The sequence below is a fragment of the Pipistrellus kuhlii genome, unplaced genomic scaffold (assembly GCF_014108245.1).
Source record: "Pipistrellus kuhlii isolate mPipKuh1 unplaced genomic scaffold, mPipKuh1.p scaffold_m20_p_8, whole genome shotgun sequence".
Taxonomy (NCBI): domain Eukaryota; kingdom Metazoa; phylum Chordata; class Mammalia; order Chiroptera; family Vespertilionidae; genus Pipistrellus; species Pipistrellus kuhlii.
This window is the reverse complement of record NW_023425584.1, coordinates 4,166,682-4,189,250: the sequence shown is the minus strand read 5'-3', so window position 1 is coordinate 4,189,250 and position 22,569 is coordinate 4,166,682. Positions and strand designations below refer to the sequence as shown.

At 40.9% G+C, this 22,569-nt stretch overlaps 1 protein-coding gene across 7 annotated transcripts in view; it reads right to left on the bottom strand.

Moving 5' to 3' along the window:
- The window catches only part of FBXW11 (F-box and WD repeat domain containing 11), a 100,709-nt gene that overhangs the window by 40,832 nt on the left and 37,308 nt on the right, over positions 1 to 22,569 (bottom strand). For 4 of the 7 annotated variants that reach the window (XM_045576292.1, XM_036424743.2, XM_036424745.2 and 1 more), the window contains one exon: positions 22,011 to 22,112. The exons of the other annotated variants lie outside the window; for them this stretch is intronic. In XM_045576292.1, the coding sequence (XP_045432248.1) occupies positions 22,011 to 22,112 (102 nt within the window). The remainder of the gene's footprint in view (positions 1 to 22,010; positions 22,113 to 22,569) is intronic. 7 annotated transcript variants of the gene reach the window in all.

Genomic DNA, 22,569 nt, shown 5'->3' with positions numbered 1-22,569 from the left:
ATTTCCTACTTTTAAAGTGCTACGAAGTCTGTATTTTGAGTTTCATGATGTGAAATGCACATAAATGTAAATTTTTTTCATACACAAAGCTTCTCTACTCCTGAGCAGAAGCAGAAAGAACCCTGGAGGACCTGGAAGCCACTGAGGCATTCTGCCATTTTCCCATGTTGTTAAGTTTGGGGATTTAAGACATTAAGGATGGTAGTTACATATCTAATAAGAAATGCTATTAAAATGCTATTAGCTAACTCTATTGAGTATCTGGACTAGGCTTGTTTCATACATTGTCTTCTAATCTTCAGAAAATATACATAAGTAAATATTCCAAATTTATAGAAGAAACAGGACCAGAGAAGTAAGTAACTAGTTAACAGTTAGTAAGTAGTAACAGTTAGTAAATGAGAGACATGACACTCCAGATCTAGGATGGTTCGACTCAGAACTCACTGTACTTTCCATATAGAAAAATACATCTAGGTGTTTTCCAACTCCTGGCTATGGCCTAACGAATCAATTTAGTAGGCGGCAACCAACATTTTTAAATAAAATGAAATTGAATCTGGGCATTCCCCTGCCCACAAAGATAAGCATAAGACAAATAACACCAAAAGGCTAAAAAGAATGAGCAAAAATATAACAGGAAAATTCAAAGTAAAAGGAAAGCAGTCATCATTTCAAGGAGAACCTTATTCAGGTCAAACCATTGAATAAAGAACCTAAAAGGTGATTTAGAATCACTAGAAGGCAAAATGTATAAAAGGATAATGTGTGCTTTTATGTACTGAATAAAACATCACACAATATATCAAAGGAAAAAAATTTTTTAACATCTTTTCATATTTGACTAATCAAGTAGATCAAACCATCTGATTTTCCATGGATCGTTTTTTAAAAAACTGATAGAACATCCTAGGATACGAAGGAAATCTCAAATATAATTAGAAGTCAGGTGTGGATTACTATATATTTAAGATCAGGCGAAACAGAAAAGTCTAAATCCGGTTTGGCAATTACAACTTGCCATAACTGCCAAAGATAATAAGTACATAGAGTAATGACTGGCAGAGGCAAAGCAAACACCTTCGTTTTGTTCTTATTAATTCCACCAAAGCCCCTAATCTAGCCTAAAATTATTCCCCTTACAACTACACCTTACCAACACATTGCTGGGACAAATGAGATCATTGGAAAGATCATTTATTTGGAAAAAGAAGGGACGAGCTTAAACAAAAAAGCAGCCCTAGCTCTAATACTAATCTTGCAACTCAAGAAGGAAGAAAGCCATGAATGCATCTATGTACACCTGACTTTTTAATACAATAATTCTGACTACCACTAAATTTCATCAGAAATCTCCTCCCTCCACACAAATACAGGGGAGGAAAACAGTTTTCTTTCTACAATGTAATAAATATAAAAATTATTACATTTAAATCCACTATAAAAATCATGTAGCAGCAAGATAATTAAGAGGACTTCGGTAACTATTTCCTTAATTTTCCTAAGGACAATACATAGATGCTATCATGCTACTTCTGTATGAGAAGTGATCTTATTGTATACAATGTATGCCTTAGGCAAACCCTGTTGACTAATGAGTTTGCCGACCACTGTGTAAGGCATTATTCTTCCCAGAAGTTTTGACTTCAGGTTAAAGACATTACAATAGTGCATTATTAAAATGTTTTTTAAGTGTTTTTCCCTAGCAGTGGTCAGCAAACTCATTAGTCAACAACAGCGCAGCTCAGCCTGTTTGCCAACCACTGCCTTAGTACATCATGTCATTCTGCTTTTATTGAATCTGATCAAAAAGAGTTACTCCAAGATGAATTAAATATGCTCCAGCAAGCATTCAATGTTATTTTTAAACTAGAAGCCTGGTGCACCAATTTGTGCGCATTGAAAGGAAATTAATTAAAACAAAATATTTTAATATCACTATTTGCCCTTTTTCTATAATAGAAGTGTTAACCAAATTCATGATCAAAAATTGAAAAACACCAGCAAGAGCTTTATATATATTTAGATAAACTTGCTTAATTAGATAAACCTGCTTTCTGATGTAGCTGAAGTTTTCCCAGCCCAGTGAAGCACCTCAACTTCTCTTTCAGGCAGATGTCAGCAACACAGCCGTAAATATCAACATAAAGCAGATTATTATTATAGATCATGCAGGGAGAACAAAGGGTAAAATATTTAACTACAGCAGTGTTTGACCATATTTTGTGCAGTGAGAAAACCTGAAGTCATTTTCAAGTCCCAACATTTCTTACTTCTTTTCAGATGGGTCAAATTCCTAAACTTTCTAAATCTCTGTTTTCTGGCTAATGAAAAGAAAATAAGATTCTACTGAGTCTCTAATCTACCTACTCACTTCTGTGAGGATCATATGAGATGAGGCACATGAAAACATTTCACAGACATTTGGTTCAAGTGTAAATGTTTGCATCTTTCTAACAAAATTAAGAAGAAATAAAAATAAAGCAAGTTGGGTTCCTGGGCTGTAGAAACTCCAAGGGAGCTAGTCGCTAGGGAGAGGAAGCCAGGTGTTGTTATGTGACATCATTACCCAGTGCCCACAGCAAACATTTCCGGGCTGGGCTGGGCAGTGGGCGGCATTTTGTGCCATGGGGTCTTGGCAGCATTGGCTGCGATTTGGTGGGATGTCACTCCAGGGTGGTGGTGGGGCCTGTGTCCCACTTCGGGGAAACCAAGTGTTGCTTTGTCAGTGCCAGGTCCGCGGTCCTGTATCTTTGTAAATGGCCAGTGCGTGTCACAGCAGCTCCTGAATTGAATGTCTGCCCCATGGTGGTCAGTGCATGAAAACTCAAGCACTGGGCGGGGGGGGGGGAACGGGCGGCACGGGTCCCCTCAGCCCAGCTTGCCCCCCATCTCATAGTCTGTGAACCCTCAGGAGCAGGAGGTGACCAACCATCAGAGGAAGGTGACGCCCCCATCACACCTCTGCAGCTGCCATTGCCGGCAACGCAAGCCTTGGTGGCCATCTGAGACTTGCCTGTGCCTTAGCCGGCCCTGCTTGCCTGAATATCAGTCAGTGGGGGGTGGAGAAGGACCTGAGGCCCCCAGCAGGGCTGATGGGACTCTGGCAACAAGCATGCAGAGCAGCCGGCCCCACCCTCGCTGTGGGCACCACCATCTTGTGATGGTGTGATGATCAATTTTCATATTGCCTCTTTCTAATATAGGATATATATATATACACGCCTTGAATCATATATTCAAAACTTAAGAACAGAAATGTTCAAAATTTGTAAAAAGAAATGGGGACAGGAGGGAAGGTTTAGCTCAAATAATTAAAAAGTATATATAAAAGGCTAATATGCAAAGTGTCCCCTCAGGAGTTTGACCAGGAGACCGGGAGTTCAATCGCTCGCTATGATGTGCACTGACCACCAGGGGTCAGCGCAGAAGAAAGGAAGGCCCTGGCCGGCAGCCAGAAGGCCCTGATTAGCCCTCATCACCAGCCAGGCCTAGGGATCCTACTTATGCATGAATTTCGTGCACCAGGCCTCTACTTACAAAATAAATCGAAATAAATTACAATGCCCAAGAATGATAAATTCAAATGAAAAATATAACAAGGCATTGACAAAAAGCAAGAAAATAATGTAAGATAATAAAAATAAGATAAAGCAAAATAAGATAGAGATAAAGTAGTTGACATGGAAGACAAAGAAGATCCTATGTATAATTGGAGTTTCTAAATACATACACACACACACACACACACACACACAAATAAACAGAAATGACATTGAGGATTATAATCCAATTATAATCATAATTATAATCCAGGTTACCAAGGGTTGAAAGAGAGGAAATGAGGAGTGACAACTAAAAAGGTTTCATTTGGGGGTAATGAAAAATGCTCTAAATTGATTGCTTTGATAGTTGCACAATTCTGTGAATACACTAAAAATCAATGACTTGTATACTTCAAGTGTCTAAGTTGTATGATATGTAAATTATATCTCAATAAAGCTGTAATATCTTTAAAACCAGACTGTATGTAAAAAGGGTCTCCAGGTACTAGGAAAAATTGGCTACAGCATTAAACTCCAAGAGATAGCCTAGGAAAATTAGATTTTAAAGATAAAGAAAAAACTTCTCACAGTCTCCAGTCCCAAGTAATTTAAGAGAGAGAAAATGAGAATGAGAATGAGAATGAGTTAGACTGGCATCAAACTACTTGAAAACAACATTCAAAGCAAGGCATTAGTGGAGCAGCATGCTGCAAAAACCATAGTAAAGAAAGTGTAAAGCAGTGATTTTATATCCAAAGGCAAAAGAAAATAGTCTTTAATAAGTAACAGGGCAGGGAATTTTGTATCTATTGAGCCTTTCTTAGCAGAGAAGACTTGGAAAACTTTAGCAAAAAATTTAATGGTACACATTTAATATAATTAATAAAGCAAAGATGAAAATGAGGGCAGAAGAATATTTCATACATTCTGATAATGCAACTTAAAAATTGAAAGAAGGGGTCAGACAGAAGAAATAAAAATAAGCTCTTCTTATTGCATAGGAAATAGGTGTCAAGTAAAGAATACCATTAAAGATAGATAAACTTGTTAAGACATTAAATAAGAAACCAAGAATTAGAGGCATTTAAAAAATTATTAAGTAAAGGCTAATCAACAGAAAATACAAACCTTCCTAATTTTCAAAAAGAAAGAAAGCAAAGAAAACACACCCTGAAAAGAGAGAAACCAAAGGACATGCAAAATGACATGGTCTAAAAATATCCTAATAGACTACTCCCAATAAGACAGAGCAAGAGAACACAAAATAAAGTTCAGAAGAATAAACATATTAACAAGATGGGCAGACGTCAGCAGATGATTGGATCAAAAAACTATGGTACATCTACACAATGGAATACTATGCTGCCATAAAAAAGGAATCCTCATCATTTGCAGCAACCTGGACGGAATTGGAGAACATCATGCTGAGTGAAATAAAATGAAACGAGAAACACCACATGACCTCACTCATTTATGGATAATAAAGAACATTATAAACTGATGAACCAAAAGATAGATATAGAGACAGTAAAGCAACAAGCAGACTGTCAAATTATAGCAGGTAGGGTAGGGAGATCTGGGGGAGATAATAGATCAACCGAAGGACTTGTATACATGCATATAAGTACAACCAATGGACATAAAACTCTGGGGAGAAAGGGTATGTATGGAAGGAAGGGGAGAAAAAAAAAAGCCATAAAATATATTAAAAAAATAAATTAAATTAAAAAAAATAAAATAAAATAAAAAATAAAAAGAAGAAGATGGGCCCTGCTTTTCAGGCACAAATGAAAATTTATTAAAACTGGTCAGGTATTAGGTCACAAAGAACTAGTAACTTTCACAAAGGAGAAAAGTCAACTAACAATGGTCTCTGATCAAAAGATAAAAAACTAGAAATAATTCTATAAATGAAAGTGTTCCTTCCAAATCAGTGCTACGGAACGATTCATGAAGCTCTGGCTGAGTGTCCTCTGAAGATTGCCTCAACTTCCCTGTGAAACTGGGTGGTTTGATGCATGTTGTGGATTGGTCAGTTCTTGGATAAGTTTCTCTTATTATTTTCTTCATAATTTGTTCTTCAGCAAGACAACTCAACATTATTAAAATGACAGCTCACCCCAGTTTATGAATGTCACATGTGCCCAACAATCACACAGAAAGTTCTTACAAGTTGATACTCAAGTTCACATGGAAAAAATAAACTTGTAAGACTACTCAGAAAAAAAAAAAAAAAAAAAAAAACATGGAGAAAGAAAAGCTAACAAAGGGAAATTAAGCCCTACAAGACATTAAAATGCACTGTAAGACACTAACTAAAAATGTATGGGTGTTTTCTGTATTCAGAGGGTAAGTATTTTAAGCTGTGAAAGCCTCCAGTTTCTGCCACAACTACTCAACTCTTCTGTTGCAGCACAAAAGCAGCCACAGACAACATGTAGATGAATGCTTGTGGACATGCTCCAATTGAACGTATTTACAAAGACAGGGCAGGGCTTGGCCAGCAGACCATAGTTGGCCAAATCCTGGTCAAATGGAACAGAATGTCCATAAGTAGATCCAAGTACTTATGGAGATTTAGTACGTGATAAAAGTGACATCTCTGATCGCGGGAACCTTTTAATGAGAAGTTCTGGGGCAAATGGTTGGCCATTTGGAAAAAGATAAAATTAGATCCACACTTCACACAATATAATGAACAGATTCCAAATTGGTCAGAGATTTAGAGAGTGAAACTAAGTACTGGGAAAAGGCACGTGAATTTCTTTAAAACCCGGGTGAAGGAAAATGTCATTTGACTAGGATGTAATAAACGATTTGGCTAGATAAAATATTAAACTTTTACATAGCAATATCTTTAAAAACGCCATGAACAAAGTCAAGAGGTAAGTGAAAAACTGGAAATATTTGTAATGTATATCACAGATAAAAGGACGTACATGCCTAAAAAAAATTTTTTTTAATTGAAGGGGTCAAAATTACCAAAGTCCCAATGGGAAATGAAGAAAAGATATAAACAGACCTTTCAATAGATATTTAAAAACAAAAAACAAAAAACCCTTAAATAAAAGCTGTTCATGCTTGTAACTAAAAGGATGCACAATTTCTCACCTAAAATTGGCAAATTCCCTGTCTGTTGAATAGGGAGGAAGCAGGCATGCCCAGAGGAGAATTTGGCAATATCCAACAAAACTGCATAAGTAGTTTTAAACTTTGATCCAACACTACCTTTGATCCTGCATCTACCTTATGCTCCAGAAACCCCACTTCCAGGAATTTTCCTGAAGTTACACTATAATTGGGTAACAATATGGAAATACATGTGCACAAGGTTATTCACTAACACTGGAAACAAAGCACATGGTCATCCATTAGATACTGGCTCAGTATACTGTGGTATCAAAGTGATAGAGAACTATGTATCCGGAAGCAGGAATAGTAAGGCCTCTATGGACTGAAATAGAGTAATGTTCGGCATGTATTTTTAGGTGAAAAAAATAAAGTGTGAAAGTGTATCTGTTCATTATTGTATGAAAAAGAAACAAAGAGCCAGTTAGTGTTGCTCAGTGGCTGAGCATCTATCTATGAACCAGGAAGTCACAGTTTGATTCCTGGTCAGGGCACAGGCCTGAGTTGTGACTCACTTCCCCACCCCCACCCCCCCACCCCACCCCACCATTGGGGGCGTGCAGGAGGCAGTCGATCAATGATTCTCTCTCATCATTGATGTTTCTATCTCTCTCTCTCCCTCTCCCTTCCTTTCTGAAATCAATAAAAATATATTTCAAAAAACAATCCAGAAAGAATAAACCAGAAACTAATGAAATTGGTTACTAAGTGGAAACAGGAAGGAAAGAATAGAAGGGGAATGACAGAATGAATTACTTTTTGTGTTGACTTAATTCTGAGACCTACATTAAATGCTTTATATACTCAAATAAAATTAAAATCAACAAGGACTGGGAGAGATGGGATATCAGCAGAAATAAATGAACCTTAATATATTTCAAGTGAGTAACATAAACACACTTAAAGGTAGAAGAAAACTAATCCAAGTGACTCTTGAATTGAATAGCTAGACTGTATAGCCACAAACATGTTTCAAGTGTAAGGAAACTCTGTGGTTAGCATATTTATTTTTCAGTGATGTAGATGAGCAATTCTAAAACTATTTAATATACTTTCTAGTACCACTCAAGTATATATATTATGGAAAATAGGAGCCACGTTTCTCACGGTTAGAGAAAGGAGGGTTATGAATATGAAAAGGGTTATTACCTTATAGAAGACTAGGATGGAGACATCATTGTGAACATTAATACACAGAAAAGGAGGGAGTCTTTTTAAGTAGAGAGAGTTGTACATACATTACCGAACACTGGCTAAGAGGGCCTGGAACCAGTGACCTCCTAAGCAGCACACTCACACAGCACCCAGATCTCAACCCCATTCTCCGCCGAAGGAACCAGGGGCCCTTGGAGAATTGCCTGATTCCGAGGCTGAGTGTGGGGAGACACAAGATGAGCCTGGAACATTCTTGTCGCAGCAGAAAGGAAGTGCTTCAGGAATGAGGACAGATCACAAGAACACAGGCGCCAGCTTGTGAGGGCACGCGCTGGACAAACTCTGACCATCAGAATGAAATAACAGCAGATGCTATCTCACTGAACAAAAGAGGAAACTAAGTCTACACAGACAGACCAAATGAATAAAACGAAATTTTCATGAAAAGAGAACATGTACACTATTTCAAAGTACCTCTCCGCAAAAACAAAACCATTAACTACAAAAGGGAAAAGACGTAAGTTTACAGTGAAGAAAGCTGCTAGCTACCACCTAGCTCAAGGAATCAAGATGAGCACCATTAGTAAGGAGATAAGCCAAAACCATGTTCCACCCAGCATTACGCTAGTGATGTTTCTACCGAAGATGAACAACCCAGACCTAATCACAAGGAAGCGATAGGCAAATCCAAATGGGCAGACATGCTACAAACTAATGGTCTGTAATCGAGTATCCAGATCCCAAAGTCCGGCAGAGACTGAGAAGGGACTCTCCCGGACTGAGAGAGACTGAAGAAGTCTGACAGGTAGAGGCAGCAGGTCATGCTGAGCTGGTACCGCTGCTATAACGGACATGGCTGGACCTCAGACGTCACTGAGCAGAGACTGAGGACTGCATGGCAGTCATGTATCGATTCTCATGTGATTATGTAAAATACCCTCCTTTGGAGGAAATACACACTGAAACATTAGAGCAGGAGGAAGCATTCAATCCACGGTGTGTAACTTACAGCTAAGCTTGACACCGCCTCACAGTAAATAAAAAGCAATAGTTCACATTAACAGCCAACACTTCACATTACAGATCGGGTCCCTGGGAAAAGTGTGCTGCCATCTCTGTGCCCCTTTCACCGCCACCATCAGATGGTACTGTGAGCATCTCCCAGTCCTGACCTCGGACCCACGGGCCCTGTCTCCCCCGGCGTTCACTACTCGTTGGCACCCCCCTTCCAGCCCCTGAGCAATGCAGCTTTGGGCAGTCTTTTCTTGTCGTTAACCAGGTGACAGTTTCTTCTGCCTCCCATTGCTCTAGCCCTGATTTTTCACTTCCTGTGGTCTTAAAGACGAAGGATTTAACTTGTGCCTTTTACTCCAAGTGACGCCTGGTTTTCTAAGTGGAGGGTGGGGAGGGAGGGAGGCTCCTTAGGATAGGGAAATGTCTTCGCATGCCATCTACCTCCAAAGGTTGGCAGCTGGTTCTTTGTATTAACACAGTGGTCGGCAAACTGCGGCTCACAAGCCACATGCGGCTCTTTGGCCCCTTGAGTGTGGCTCTTCCACAAAACACCACGACCTGGGCGAGTCTATTTTGAAGAAGTGGCGTTAGAAGAAATTTAGATTTAAAAACTTTGGCTCTCAAAAGAAATTTCAATCGTGATGCTGTTGATATTCGGCTCTGTGGATGAATGAGTTTGCCGACCACTGTATTAACAGAATGCATGGCACATAGTTGGTAGTGAGAAATTTGTATAAGATGTTTGAGTGATTCTATGCGTTGAGTATTTTCGGAGTAACCTCCAACGGAATGATCTTGATTTTGAACTCTAGTCAGAGCACCCAGGCAATTCAATAGGACAGCAGAGGCTGGCACAGCTGTTGTGTGGCTGGAGTTCTATTTCTTGGCCAAGCAATCCAATAGTAGATCTTCTTTTAGTAGGCCAGCCTGAGCTGACTCAACATGGACTCAAATTGCTCAGAGAGGAGAGTTGCCATTTGTAAAGAGGCTCGTGAATTTAGAATATACTACTGAGTCACTTTAAAAAGGCTTGTTAAACTTTTCCAAAATAATAGCGTTCGATCCTAGTGAGAGTACAATGAGATGTAAAGCCTCGGAGAGCAGTTTGACAGGAGACAGACAGCATATCTCCTATAATATAGCCTCAGCAGTTCAAAATGCAGGCAAAGTTTTATGCACAAAGATGGTGATTAGTTTTTTAATTAAAAAAAAAATGAAGATTGTAAGCACTCAGAAAAATGACACATTTTGGGACATTTGTAAAATACATCATATAGTACATAATTTTGTTACGAGAAATTTTTAATAATAGAACACATAACTATCTGGAACAAGTGCACAAAGCATATAAAGTATAAAATATAGCATATAAAATTACAGTTGGCCCTTGAAAAATACAGGTGGTAGGGGTGCTGTCCCCTGGCACAGTCAAAAGTCCATGTATAACTTCTGACTCCCCCAAAACTTAGCTGTCCCTCAGTTTTCACAGGGGACTGATTCCAGGACCTCCACAAATATCAAATCCGAGGATGCTCAAGATTCAAGTAGAAAATGGTGTAGATCAATGTATACAGTTGACCCTGTGTATCAGCAAACTCCAAACCATGAAGAGAAAACAGTATTTATGGTTGGGGGAGGAGGGAGAGAAATCCATGTAAAGGTGGACCTGTGCAATGAAAACGTATGTTGTTCAAGGATCACAATATGTATGTGTGTGCATGTGTACAATACAAAAAATATATAAAATAATCTCCACTTGTAAAACATATGCTGGCTTAAGCATCAACCATTGAATCAAGAGGTCACCAGTTCAATTCCTAGTCAGGGCACGTGACCAAGTTGCAGACTCAATTCCCAATAAGGGGCATGCAAGAGGCAGCCGATCAATGTTTCTATCTCTCTATGCCTCTCCCTTCTTCTCTCTCTAAAATCAATAAAACCATAGATTTTTTTTAAGTTATCTTAAAGACCTTAAAAAAATAAATAAAACATATGCACAGATTAAAAACTAAAGCTGTGCCAAAATATTCGAGTGGCACTCCCTAAATTGAAAATTACTTGTCATTTTCCTTTACTCCAACATTCCACAATATGCTTGAATTGTATAACCAAAGAGAGTATTTTTTAAGCAAAATGAAAATACAAGCTAGTCTTCAAAGCAAGCAATGTATACTCAAAGTATTCTTTCAACTCACATGAATACGTAAACTTAAAGAAGTCAGAGAACTGGTGAGGGAGAAAGATAGAAGAGAAAAAACAACTTTACTTTCAGGCAGTGCTAAGTGCTATGAAGAAAAAATAAATACAGCAAGGAGAAGGAACTGAGTGAAAAGCAGAATTATTTTAGACTGGGTGATTAGAGAAGGTCTCTAGAAAAAGATATTTGATTGTGTGAGCTACAGGAATAGTAAGTTGCATTCCTATTGTGTAATTGTTTTAAGATTTAGATTACAACTTAAAATAATCATCTCTATGAAAAGTTTCTACTTTAAGAAGCAGTAACAAATATTGGAATGGACAGACTAGGTTTAAAGCCTCAGTAGGTGTGTACCCTTAGGCAAGTCACAAACTCTTTCCCTCTATCTGAATTTGCTCTTGTTTCTCTGTGTGTGTCTCCCCCTCCCTTCCACTCTCTCTAAAAATCAATGGAAAAATATCCTTGGGTGAGGATTAAAAAAAACAACAACAACAAAAAGACACTAAAATGAAGTGAAATTATACCAATGAAAACGGGTTACTCTCACAAACAAAACAATGTAAATCCATAGAAATACATAAAATCAGCATTGGTTTTATAAACAACTGGAGTAGTTTTAGTATGGGGCATAACACATTTTTGTTGAAAAATGTAAAAAGACATCTTTTAATGTGGTCTGAACCCCATTTACCCACTTCCCTATCCTCCACTGTTAAACCTCCCCACCATACCCACTGTTCTGGAAACCAAACATGGAAACCATCAGTACAGCCAGCTTTAGTTTACTTTTCTCCCAGCACAGGCTCTCTCCCACAGGAAAATGCACGTGATTTCTTGGATAGTAGTCAGGTATGGTGGCACCACCAGAACTTTCCACAAGATATCGTGTTTCCCCGAAAATAAGACATCCTCCGAAAATAAGACCTACATACAGGTTTCCTTCTGAGTGAAATCAGGAAATTCAGGAATTGGATTGTTATGATGATGTTCCAGAAGATGATGACATGATTGTCATTGAATAAATTAGTAAATTCTTGATACTGTAGGATTCTCAGTTTGACTGGTTTGTATTGACAACTACCGTATTACCGTACCGTATACAGGTAATAAATTTCCTTTATTTTCATTTAACAATAAATGTGTACCGTATTCTTCTTCATGGAAAAATAAGACATCCCCTGAAAATATGACCTAGCGCATCTTTGGGAGCAAAAATTAATATAAGACACTGTCTTATTTTCGGGGGAACAGGGTAGGAATCTACTTGCTGATCACCAAGTCACCCTGACTTCAGAAAATAGGACTGGAAACGATTTTTTAAAAATTTCCAATTATAACAAGAACAGATAAAAATAATTCTTTTAGAAAAATGTTAAAACGAATCTTTGTTTGGCTCTAAACTTTCAAAGCTCATCGCCTTTAACAAGACACTCTGACACTGGATCATATGTAAAAGCACAGTGTGGGACCTCAGGCCTACAGAGGTTGATGACTGATGATCCTAAGGAAACCAAGAACAGCCAGCGCTTCACAGACTTCTGTGAGTGGGCATCACTGGGCACAAGGACGTGAAACATGAGCATGTGATTTCAAATCAATTGGAGAAAATCTGTATCAGGAAACAGGTTGGCCATTTAAAAAGAATGTGGATCCCTAACAGATAGCATAGACCAGTGGTCGGCAAACCATGGCTCGCAGGCCACATGCGGCTCTTTGGCCCCTTGAGTGTGGCTCTTCCACAAAATACCATGTGCGGGCGCACACGTACAGTGCGATTGAAACTTGGTGGCCCACGCGCAGATGCTGGTTTTCGGCTCTCAAAAGAAATTTCAATCATTGTACTGTTGATATTTGGCTCTGTTGACTAATGAGTTTGTCAACCACTGGCATAGACCAATACAAATGACAGAGAAACTGAAAGAATTACATGCAAAACAAAAAGACATAAACCAGTAAAGGAATGGCAAAGGAATATCTATCTACCGTATTTTTCGGACCATAAGATGCTCCGGACCATAAGACACACCAGTTTTTAGAGAAGGGAAATGAAGAAAAAAAGATTCTGAAACAAATAGTGTCCTAAAATATTTTATGTGCATTAAAACCCAACATCACAGTCATAAACACATGTAATCAACCCTGTAAAGTAAACAGCAGCATTTAGAACCATTTTAGAGCCGGGCAAGCACACAGAGACCTCACAGAGCCGGGCAAGTAAAAAAACTTTTTTTTTTAAGTATATGTGTAGGCTATATTTGGACCATAAGACGCAGGGACTCCCCCCCCACACACACTTTTGGGGGGAAAAAATTGCGTCTTATGGTCCGAAAAATACGGTATATAAAGAGGAAATATGCAAATTAGGCCAGGATGCCATAACTGTCACAACCAGCTCAGGAGGAGGCTGCATCCCACCCAGGCCCCAGCGGACACACACCAGGGGTGGAGACATGCTCCAAGCGGCCACAGCACAGCTCGGAGTGTGCCCCTACCGGGTGGCGGTGGCAGCCAGAGCAAAGCAGCCTGGGCCCCAGGAACCTGGCAGCAGCCGGAGCGAAGCCCCTGGTGCCGGAGGGAGCCGGGGAAGGAAGGCCTATTCTTGCATAAATCTTTGTGCATCGGGCCTCTAGTGATTACATAAAAAGTAAAATTTCTTTCAAAACTTGCTTTAGGGTAAAAAGCATTATAAGCAAAACTGAAAGGCAAGTGTCAAACCAGAGGAAATATTTGCAATAAGATTTCCTCAAATCATACTTTAAAAAAAAAAAAAGTCAGCAATTAAAAAGTGGGGAAAAGGAATGAAGAGATAATCATAAAACAAGAAATAGAAATGCCAATAAATAAATATGTATATACATTCCAACTCACTCACTAGCAATCACACAAATGTACATTATGACATTATATTATTTTTACATTTTCATTCATCACTATGGCAAAGACACACAAGATTAAAATACCCAATGCCACTTAGGGCATATGAAAAGGATGAGTGGACTCACCAAGCCCCTCTTTTTTAAAATGTTTTTTTAAATATATCTATATTGATTTCAGAGAGGAAGGGAGAGGGAAAGAGAGGCAGAAACATCAATGATGAGAATCATTAATCGGCTGGCTCCTGCACATCCCCTAATGGGGATCAAGCTCACAACCCAGGCATGTGCCCCCGACCGGAATCGAACCTGGGACCCCCTCAGTCCGCAGGCCACTGAGCCAAACCAGATAGGGCTATTTTTTGTGTCTGAGCCAGCCTCTCAAAAGTATAATTTAGCAACCTAAAATGTTTTAATTGTGCACACTCTTTGACCTAAGAAATAAGTATATTTAGGTATAAAAATGATCTACTCAATATGACTTAAAATGTTTCAAAAAGCAAAGCAGTGTTTATACAGAAGAGAAAGTTTCTTAAAATCAGCAATATATCTATTAAGGGAAGTTTATGCAGTGATTTAAAATGATGGTAGGAAGTCTTAATGCATCATGTTAATATGTCATTTTTTATTATTAGTTGAAATTTAAACAAGTGCAGGCTATTTTTAATGATATTTTAAAAGCAAAACTTGCCGAAACCAATTTGGCTCAGTGAATAGGTGTCAGCCTGTGGACTGAAAGGTCCCGGGTTCGATTCCAGTCAAGGACATGTACTTTGGTTTCGGGCACATCCCTAGTATGGGGCAGCTGATTGATGTTTCTCTCTCTCATTGATGTTTCTAACTATGTATCTCTCTCTCTCTTCCTCTTTGTAAAAACTCAATAAAATATATTAAAAAAATAAAATAAAATAAAAGCAAAACTTAAGTATTTTTAAAGCTATCCAGAGCTATGGCAATGACTGAACTAAACTGACTTACCCTCCATGAAAACAATTAGCCATAAAGGAAGCACTGCCCACTTTGTGAGAAATCACTGAGCTACACACTTAAGATTTCTGCACTTTTCCTTAATATGCTGTAATTCAAAAAAGAAAAATAACAGTCCTTCCCTTCACTCCTCCCAACCTATAAATGACAAAGGTGCCATCAGTGGGAGACGTACTGACTTTATGAATCTGGGGACAGGTCTGCAATACAATATTAAGGGAAAGGGTAGCTCAGTTGATTAGTGTCGTCCCCATACACCAAGGTCACAGGCTCAGTCCTTGGTCAGGGCACATACAAGAACCAACCAATAACTGCATAAATGAGTGGTTCAACAAATTAGTGTTTCTCTCTCTCTTTCTCTCTCAAAGCAATAAAAATAAAAAATAAAATAAGGAAATAAAGAAAGCTGCATTCTGGCTATTGTAGGGGAGGGAGCCCAAAGGGGGGAGGGAAGACTCCCTGTAATGGTAGTTAAATAAAAAAATTTATAATATGGCTGGTGTGGCCCAGTAGTTGAGCGTCAACCTATGAGTCAGGAGGTCATGGCTCAATTCCCAGCCAAAGCACATGCTAGGGTTGTGGGCTCCATCCCCAGTGGGGGGTGTGCAGGAGGCAGCCAATCGATAATTCTCATTATTAATATTTCTATCTATCTTTCCCTCTCCCTTCCTCTCTGAAATCAATTTAAAAAAATATGTATATTTTTTTAATTACAAAGCCATATGATAAAATACTATTACATAGCCATAAAACAGTAGGGTTTTATATGCTGGTATGAAAAATAATCAATGTATATTATTAATTAAAAATAAAAATATGTAGTATGGTTCTGTTTGTATTTTTTTTTAATATATTTTATTAAATTTTTTTTTTTTTTTACAGAGAGGAAGGGAGAGGGATAGAGAGCTAGAAACATCGATGAGAGAGAAACATCGACCAGCTGCCTCCTGCACACCCCCCACCAGGGATGTGCCGGCAACCAACGTACATACCCTTGACAGGAATCGAACCTGGGACCCCCTCAGTCCGCAGACTGACGCTCTATCCACTGAGCCAAACCAGTTTCGGCTGTTTGTATTTTTTAAAGCTTTTTTTCTGGAATAATGGGAAACCAGTAGGGATACTTTAGCAGTGAGACCTAGGAAGTAACTTTACATGTCTTTTATAACCTTCAGTACAACTGCATATTTTTAAATCTCTGAACCTTGTTTAAAAATGTTTGAATGCTGACATAAAACAGTGATTTGTCAAACTCCTTTTTTATTTAAGCCTTCTAAGATTTGCTCAAAGTTGGAGAAGGAAAGAGTTGAACTAAGAACAGTTCAATTTAAAAATCTGTTCAAGGTTGATCTGAATGTTTCTCTTTGTGTGTGTGTGTGTGTGTGTGTGTGTGTGTGAAAATTTCCATAGGAGCTAAGATTTTATGTAAAACATTCTAAGAGCTCCGCTATATAAAACAGATAAATGCAGAGTTATTCTGGGAGAGGTGCATTTAAAACACCACGGTTATAACCATTATCATCACCATAACAACACGGAGAGCCTGCATGATTGGATGGATTCCCCCTGCCCCACAGGCAGAGAGAAGACAGACCAAACGTCCCTCTGGGCGGTGATGAGTGGCGAGATTCCCAGTGAATTTTTATCTTTTTTTAAGTAACCAAAGGAGAGCACCTGACAGCAGGGGCCGCTTCATGTGCCCGGTCTTAATTTTCCTATCCTCTCCCTGCGCTGGACCTAAGACTCTAAGGCTGGAATTCTCACTTCCCGAGTAGGGAGCCAGGGAGAGAAATAGATTTTTGTCCCCAAAAGAGTAGGCAATCAGCAACGAGGCTGCTGTACCTTCCTCTCCCTCACAGAACTCTGCAGGTAGATAACGCCACCTCCACGTGGGGGGAGAGGGAACAGGTCAGGAAGGCAGTCACAGGCCTTGGTCAGAGCTGTGGAGCAGCAGGCACCAGGGCAGAATTAGCTTGTATGCTCCAGAGCAGGATCCTTCCCGCCAAGCTGCTCCCTTCTCTAAATGTATCTGCTCAGGGGGCAGCTTATGTTCCGACTGCGCGTTCTCAGGCGGCTGTGGCTCTCTGTGCCTGTCCCAAATAAGAGAGAAACCAGCACAGCAGCCGCCGAGAAGGTGCATTCCTGTCCAGCCCCGTCTCCACCGGAGCCAGGAAGGAGGCACTGAGTTTGATTCTCGTATCCGCGCTGTCATTCCAAGTCACCTGCCTCCCCTGCAGAAAGCCATGCCCCCCGCTCCAGGGAGAGCCGCCGATGGCATCCCAGGACAAGCTGTCAGCCACTAACTGAGCCTCTGCACCCGAGTCCATCAGCTCCAGGCTCTTCACACTGAGAATAAAGAGCTTCAACCTAAAAACACCGCTGCCGAGTTGATGTCTAAAACGTCAGCTTTGCAGTTACCAGACCTCGGATTATTCCTCAGCTCTGGCACTTCAACAACTTTGTAGCCTTAGGCAATCCAGTTCAACTCCTCACACAACACAGGATGGGTAGATAGCTTCCCCACAAAGGGTTCAACGAGAGAACCTTGTGCCTGGAACCTTGTGCCATAGCCGTGAGGGGGGGAATAAATGACCAATACCGTACCAGTACTCACACTGGCGGCACTCTTTAAATGACCAGTACTGTACTAGTATCGGGTCTAGTAATAATTAATGTCGTTTTTAAACATTCGTTTAAAATCTTGCTTGGCGTTGACTTGTATTGACATAACCTTCAAACACGTGGTATCTACAGAACGTGTGAAGTGCAATTAACAAGTTTTGCTTGAAAAAGCTTGTGTTTGGTTTGGTTTTTGTTGCAAAACTAGGGCTAAGATGGCGGATGAAGAGCATATTCAGCACTGCATGCTTTACGAGTTCCAATTAGGAAGAAAAGCAAGTGAGGCTGCAAAAAACATCTGTAGTGCTCTTGGTCAAGATGCAGTTAGCGCCAGAAAATGCCAGCGTTGGTTTGAGAAATTTCGCGAGGGAAATTTTTTGTTAGATGACAAGAGTGGTCGAGGCCGCGTGTCCAATTTTGATCAAGAAGCTCTTCAAGCTCTTTTGGTGCAAAATCCTCAAATTAACCAACAAGAGCTTGCGACAACTTTAAATTGTTCACAAAAAACAATTTCCAATCAATTGCGTGCACTTGGCAAAGTCCAAAAGTTTGGAAAATGGGTTCCTCATGAGTTGACCGACAACAACCGTAATCAAAGAGTCACAATTTGCAGTTCGCTCCTCTCTCGTCAAAACCGTTTGCCGTTTTTAGAGCAAATTGTTACCGGAGATGAAAAATGGGTGCTGTATGTTAATTAGAAAAGGCGGCCTCAATGGTTGGACAAAAATGAGGCTCCGCAGCCCATGCCAAAACCTGACTTGCATGCGAAAAAAGTGATGTTGTGTGTTTGGTGGAATTTTAAAGGAATTCTTCATTATGAACTTTTACCATCTAACCAAACCATTACAAGTGCAGTGTATAGTGCCCAATTGGAAAGGTTAGCCCAAGCTTTAAGAGAAAAAGAACCCGCGCTGATTAATCGGAAGGGCGTAATTCTTCACCACGATAACGCACGACCGCATACTGCAAGAATCACTGCTGAAAAACTGCGCCAGTTGGAATGGGAAGTTCTCCCTGCATATTCTCCTGTTATTGCCCCTTCCGATTACCATTTGTTTCGTTCTTTGCAAAACTTTCTTCTTGGAAAAAAATTTAATAATGAAGAATGCCTCAAAAATGCACTGACCGAATTTTTTGCATCAAAATCACAAGAATTTTACAACAAAGGGATTAAAATGCTTCCTGAGCGTTGGGCACAAGTAGTAGAAAACAACGGCAACTATATTGTTGATTAAATTTTGTTGTATTGTTTAAATAAATTCGATTTTAAAAAGTATTAGAAAACGACATTAATTATTACTAGACCTAATATTAATGCTGGCGTCACTCCTGGGCCACAGAAGTCTTGGAGTCTCAGAAAACATCCCACATGTCTGAACTCTCAGGTATCTGATGTTAACAATCAACTGGTTGGATCTGGCTGAACCGACTGCCACAGCAATGCAGTCCAGCCGGGTTCACGTCCATCTAGATATTCCAGTTCACCTGTTCTGAAGAATGCTGCGGTTTGGTCCTAGTTTAAACTGGCTCCCACCTTTTGAGAGCACATGCAGCTCTGGCTAACTTCCGAGATTATTACGCAAACGCACCGGACAATGGCTCAGTCTGGACTTGTGCTCACAGATCCCTTCCTACAGCGGGCTTCTGAGAGCAGGGAACAGGCCTGTGCCCATCTCTGTGCCCACGCCAGCGCAGGCCTGCGCGCCCAGTGCCAGGCCCCGGCCACGGAATCCGACCACAGACCGCCCTGAGGAATCCCTCTGGCTTTAGGTTTCTGAGCGCGCATGTTGGCAAAGGGAACGCAATTTCCCCTCCTACAGACATCTGGCAGGTGTTTCATTTTTTATTCTGAAATAATGAGTAACCAAGTCATACACCAAGTATCAACAGTCAAGTTTTCACGAACAGAATGAAGATGGAAAACGCTAGAAATAGTAACATTCCAGTGTAAAAATTTGGAATCAGACAAATCCGGAACTCAAATGCCAGCCCATCACTTCACAGCTCTGCCAACAAATACTAACTTGGTCCAATCACACATCACCTAGAGACTCCCCTTCCACACTGAAAACTGGGGCTGACAAGGCCCACCTCACACGGTGATCACAGAGCGAATGTCTGTGAAGCACCACGTTGGTGGTAAGTGATTTTTTTTTTTAGAACAGATTTATTGAGGCAAGTGATTTTTATTTTTTATGCCTTTTCCATTCTCATCTTCAGCAGAAACTAGAGGGGTTGCATTAGGCCTAACGATACCTACCTCTGTACTCCCCCTTTTCAGAAAGTTCTTTCATTCAGTCATAGAAATAGGCTAATTGGCTGGAGTTAAACTGTCAATAGGTCAGGTGTGATCATATTAAGAGGGACCTTGCATGCAACTCAGGAGCACAGCCCAGTGAACAGGCTCTCCAGGTGGCCTGCTCCTGCTCACATGGACTTCCTGTGCAATGTCAAGCAAGTCATCTTTGCGAAAAACCAAACATACAACACATAGGCAACAGGCCTCTGAGCGCTCAAACCCAATTCCGTCACTGCATGTTAGCACGAGCTGGAGACCGGAAATGGAGAGGAAGTGCTGGTACACATGATACGTGAGACCAACGAGAGAGAAAGCGGTCTCCTTGTTCATAACATGTTTACTTGTCATCACAAATGGAACAAATGGAATGATGATGTCCTCCTTTCAGTCAGCTGAGTGCGAGTTCAGTTTATACCCTAAGAAAACAACACCTAACCAAATCAGACAATGCTGGCTCCGTTCACTCTTTGGTGAGTATCATTCAATATTTCACTTTTTTTCCAAGTCCAATCAAGGCAAAGTTTCCATTTTTTTTCTCTTAGACGATTTTCCCTGGGAGAGATGAGTCAGACAAACTTTTAACACATTTCGGTTTCCATTTCAACAAGGTAGGAACCCAGACTTCCCGCCACTCACCCCACCTTGTGAATTCCCAACGCTGTTCAAACGTACTGAGTGCCGCCTCTCCGCTCATTGGTCAGTTACTGCTCACCGAGTGCAAAACCACTTCTGCGCTTCCAACCCTCACAACCCCATCTCCCCTTCTTAAACTCCTACCCTACTAAAAGCAACTGTAACATTCAAGTAATAACATCTTTCAGAAAAACAGGGACAAAGAGGTACACTATTACCATAATGCAAATATCCCTTATTCCGCACCAAGGAAGAGCGCATGCACTACCCCCGCCACTTAAGAACATTTCTGTTCAAGGGACACGGCATGGGAGGAGCTGCTTTTCCACGGATAATTCACCACCACGCAGCCTCCCTGAAACACCAGTCTCCGGCCCCAGGAGTTGGAGCCCCCGTTCTTAGACAGACTCTCAGACAGCTAACTGGCTCTGACACTGAATCCACCCTCTGGCTCATGCACTAGTGAAATCATGGTACCGTTTTCTACAAAAAGCAATCTGAACCAATAACCACACGAATGCTGATCAGAATGTTTGCCAACAAGAACATCAAATGCACAGTCCCGGTGTGAAGGAAGAGTCCCTCCTTCCTGGCTCCCCATTCCATTTGAAGACCGGAACCTGAATAGAAAGATAACCTTGAGAACAGTCAAGTCACCCCTGCCATTAATCACATCCCTCCAGCTCACTTCCTGATTCTACTCTTCCCCTGAAGCAGAGCAGTCTCGCCAGGACGCCAGGAACTCAATCATGCTTTTAAGGCTATAGCAAGCTGTCTGGAATACGCAGGGATGAGAACAGAATGCTGCCACTGAAACCACACTTCATTAAATACATGCTCTCTCCAGCCAGCGCTTCCCCGGGGAAGCCAGTGTCTCTGCCTGGCACTCTGACATCCGTCCCACCAGTGAGCTCAGTCCACCTGCACTCCTGCACACAGTTTTTTGTTTTGTTTTTCCCTGAGCACCCCCTCCCCACTCCCCCAAAAGTGTTACTTTCTCTGTGGAATTCTCTGCCGGCCTCGGCCTGGAAGGCGGTGCACCCGGAGGACAGGTGTCAGTCTGGCCTTGGGAAGCGGCCCACACTGACAGTTGTTGGCAGCATGAAGCTGTGATCTCTGTAAACTTCAACTGGAGGCTTTCTACCACTGGGGATTCTCTCCCCCGCTCCTTTTTTGAAGGAGGGCGAGAAAGCAAGCCAAAAGGATGAGTTTCCAAATAGAAAAACCACCGGTTTAATTTTAAAACCCTCCCGATTGAACAAAGAGCTGGTAAAAGTAGCCAAATGGAAAATGCCAGGGTTTGGGGGCACACGCACGACTATCAAACGTGAGAATCACAACCTCCAGGGGCGAGGTAAGAATTAAAAGCAGGAGCAGAAAAAGAGGAGCCCCTCTGGGTCCTAACGCCTCCATGTGGGGCGCCCAGGCTGGAGGAGAGCAGAGGGTTACACAGAACATTTAGCAGACTTAACATTGGATTAAACACACTACTGCAAGTTTCAACACATGTTCATGGCATACGTAAAAAACACATTTACAACAAGAAAGAAGAGAGGCACCTGGAGACATCTGACACTGGGCATGCTCTGCAGGCAACTCAGTGCGCACATGCTCTCTACCAGGTTGGCGCAGCCTAGCCACAAAGACCTTGGCACAGAACACTGCAGGATGACAAAAAGGAAGGAAGAGAAGAAGCAGTTAGAGGCCGCAGCAAATCACTCCTTCACATAGGCAACTTGAATGTTAGTTAGCAGGGCGCACCCGTGGCCGTTTGGAGGTCTGGGATGGTGGTGACAGGCAACCTACTGACACCTTGGGAGAGGGCCCACTTCCTGTCCTATTTAAAGGCTTCTGCTGCCAATCTCTAATCCTCTAGCTACGGTTGACTCCAGAGGGAAAGAGAGTGATTAAATAAAAACCCATTAAAGGGAACTGTGAAAGTTTGGATGCAAAACGAGATTAGTGGTGGGATTTTGACTACAGCTTCATTAAAGTGAGTTTATGTCATATAATTGCCATGAATACAGGCTCTTTAAATGTGTTCCCTAATTCCCACACCGCGGAGTGAGGAAACGGTGGCTCCGAGGTGGTCATTTGCAAGGGCACACAGCAGAGGGA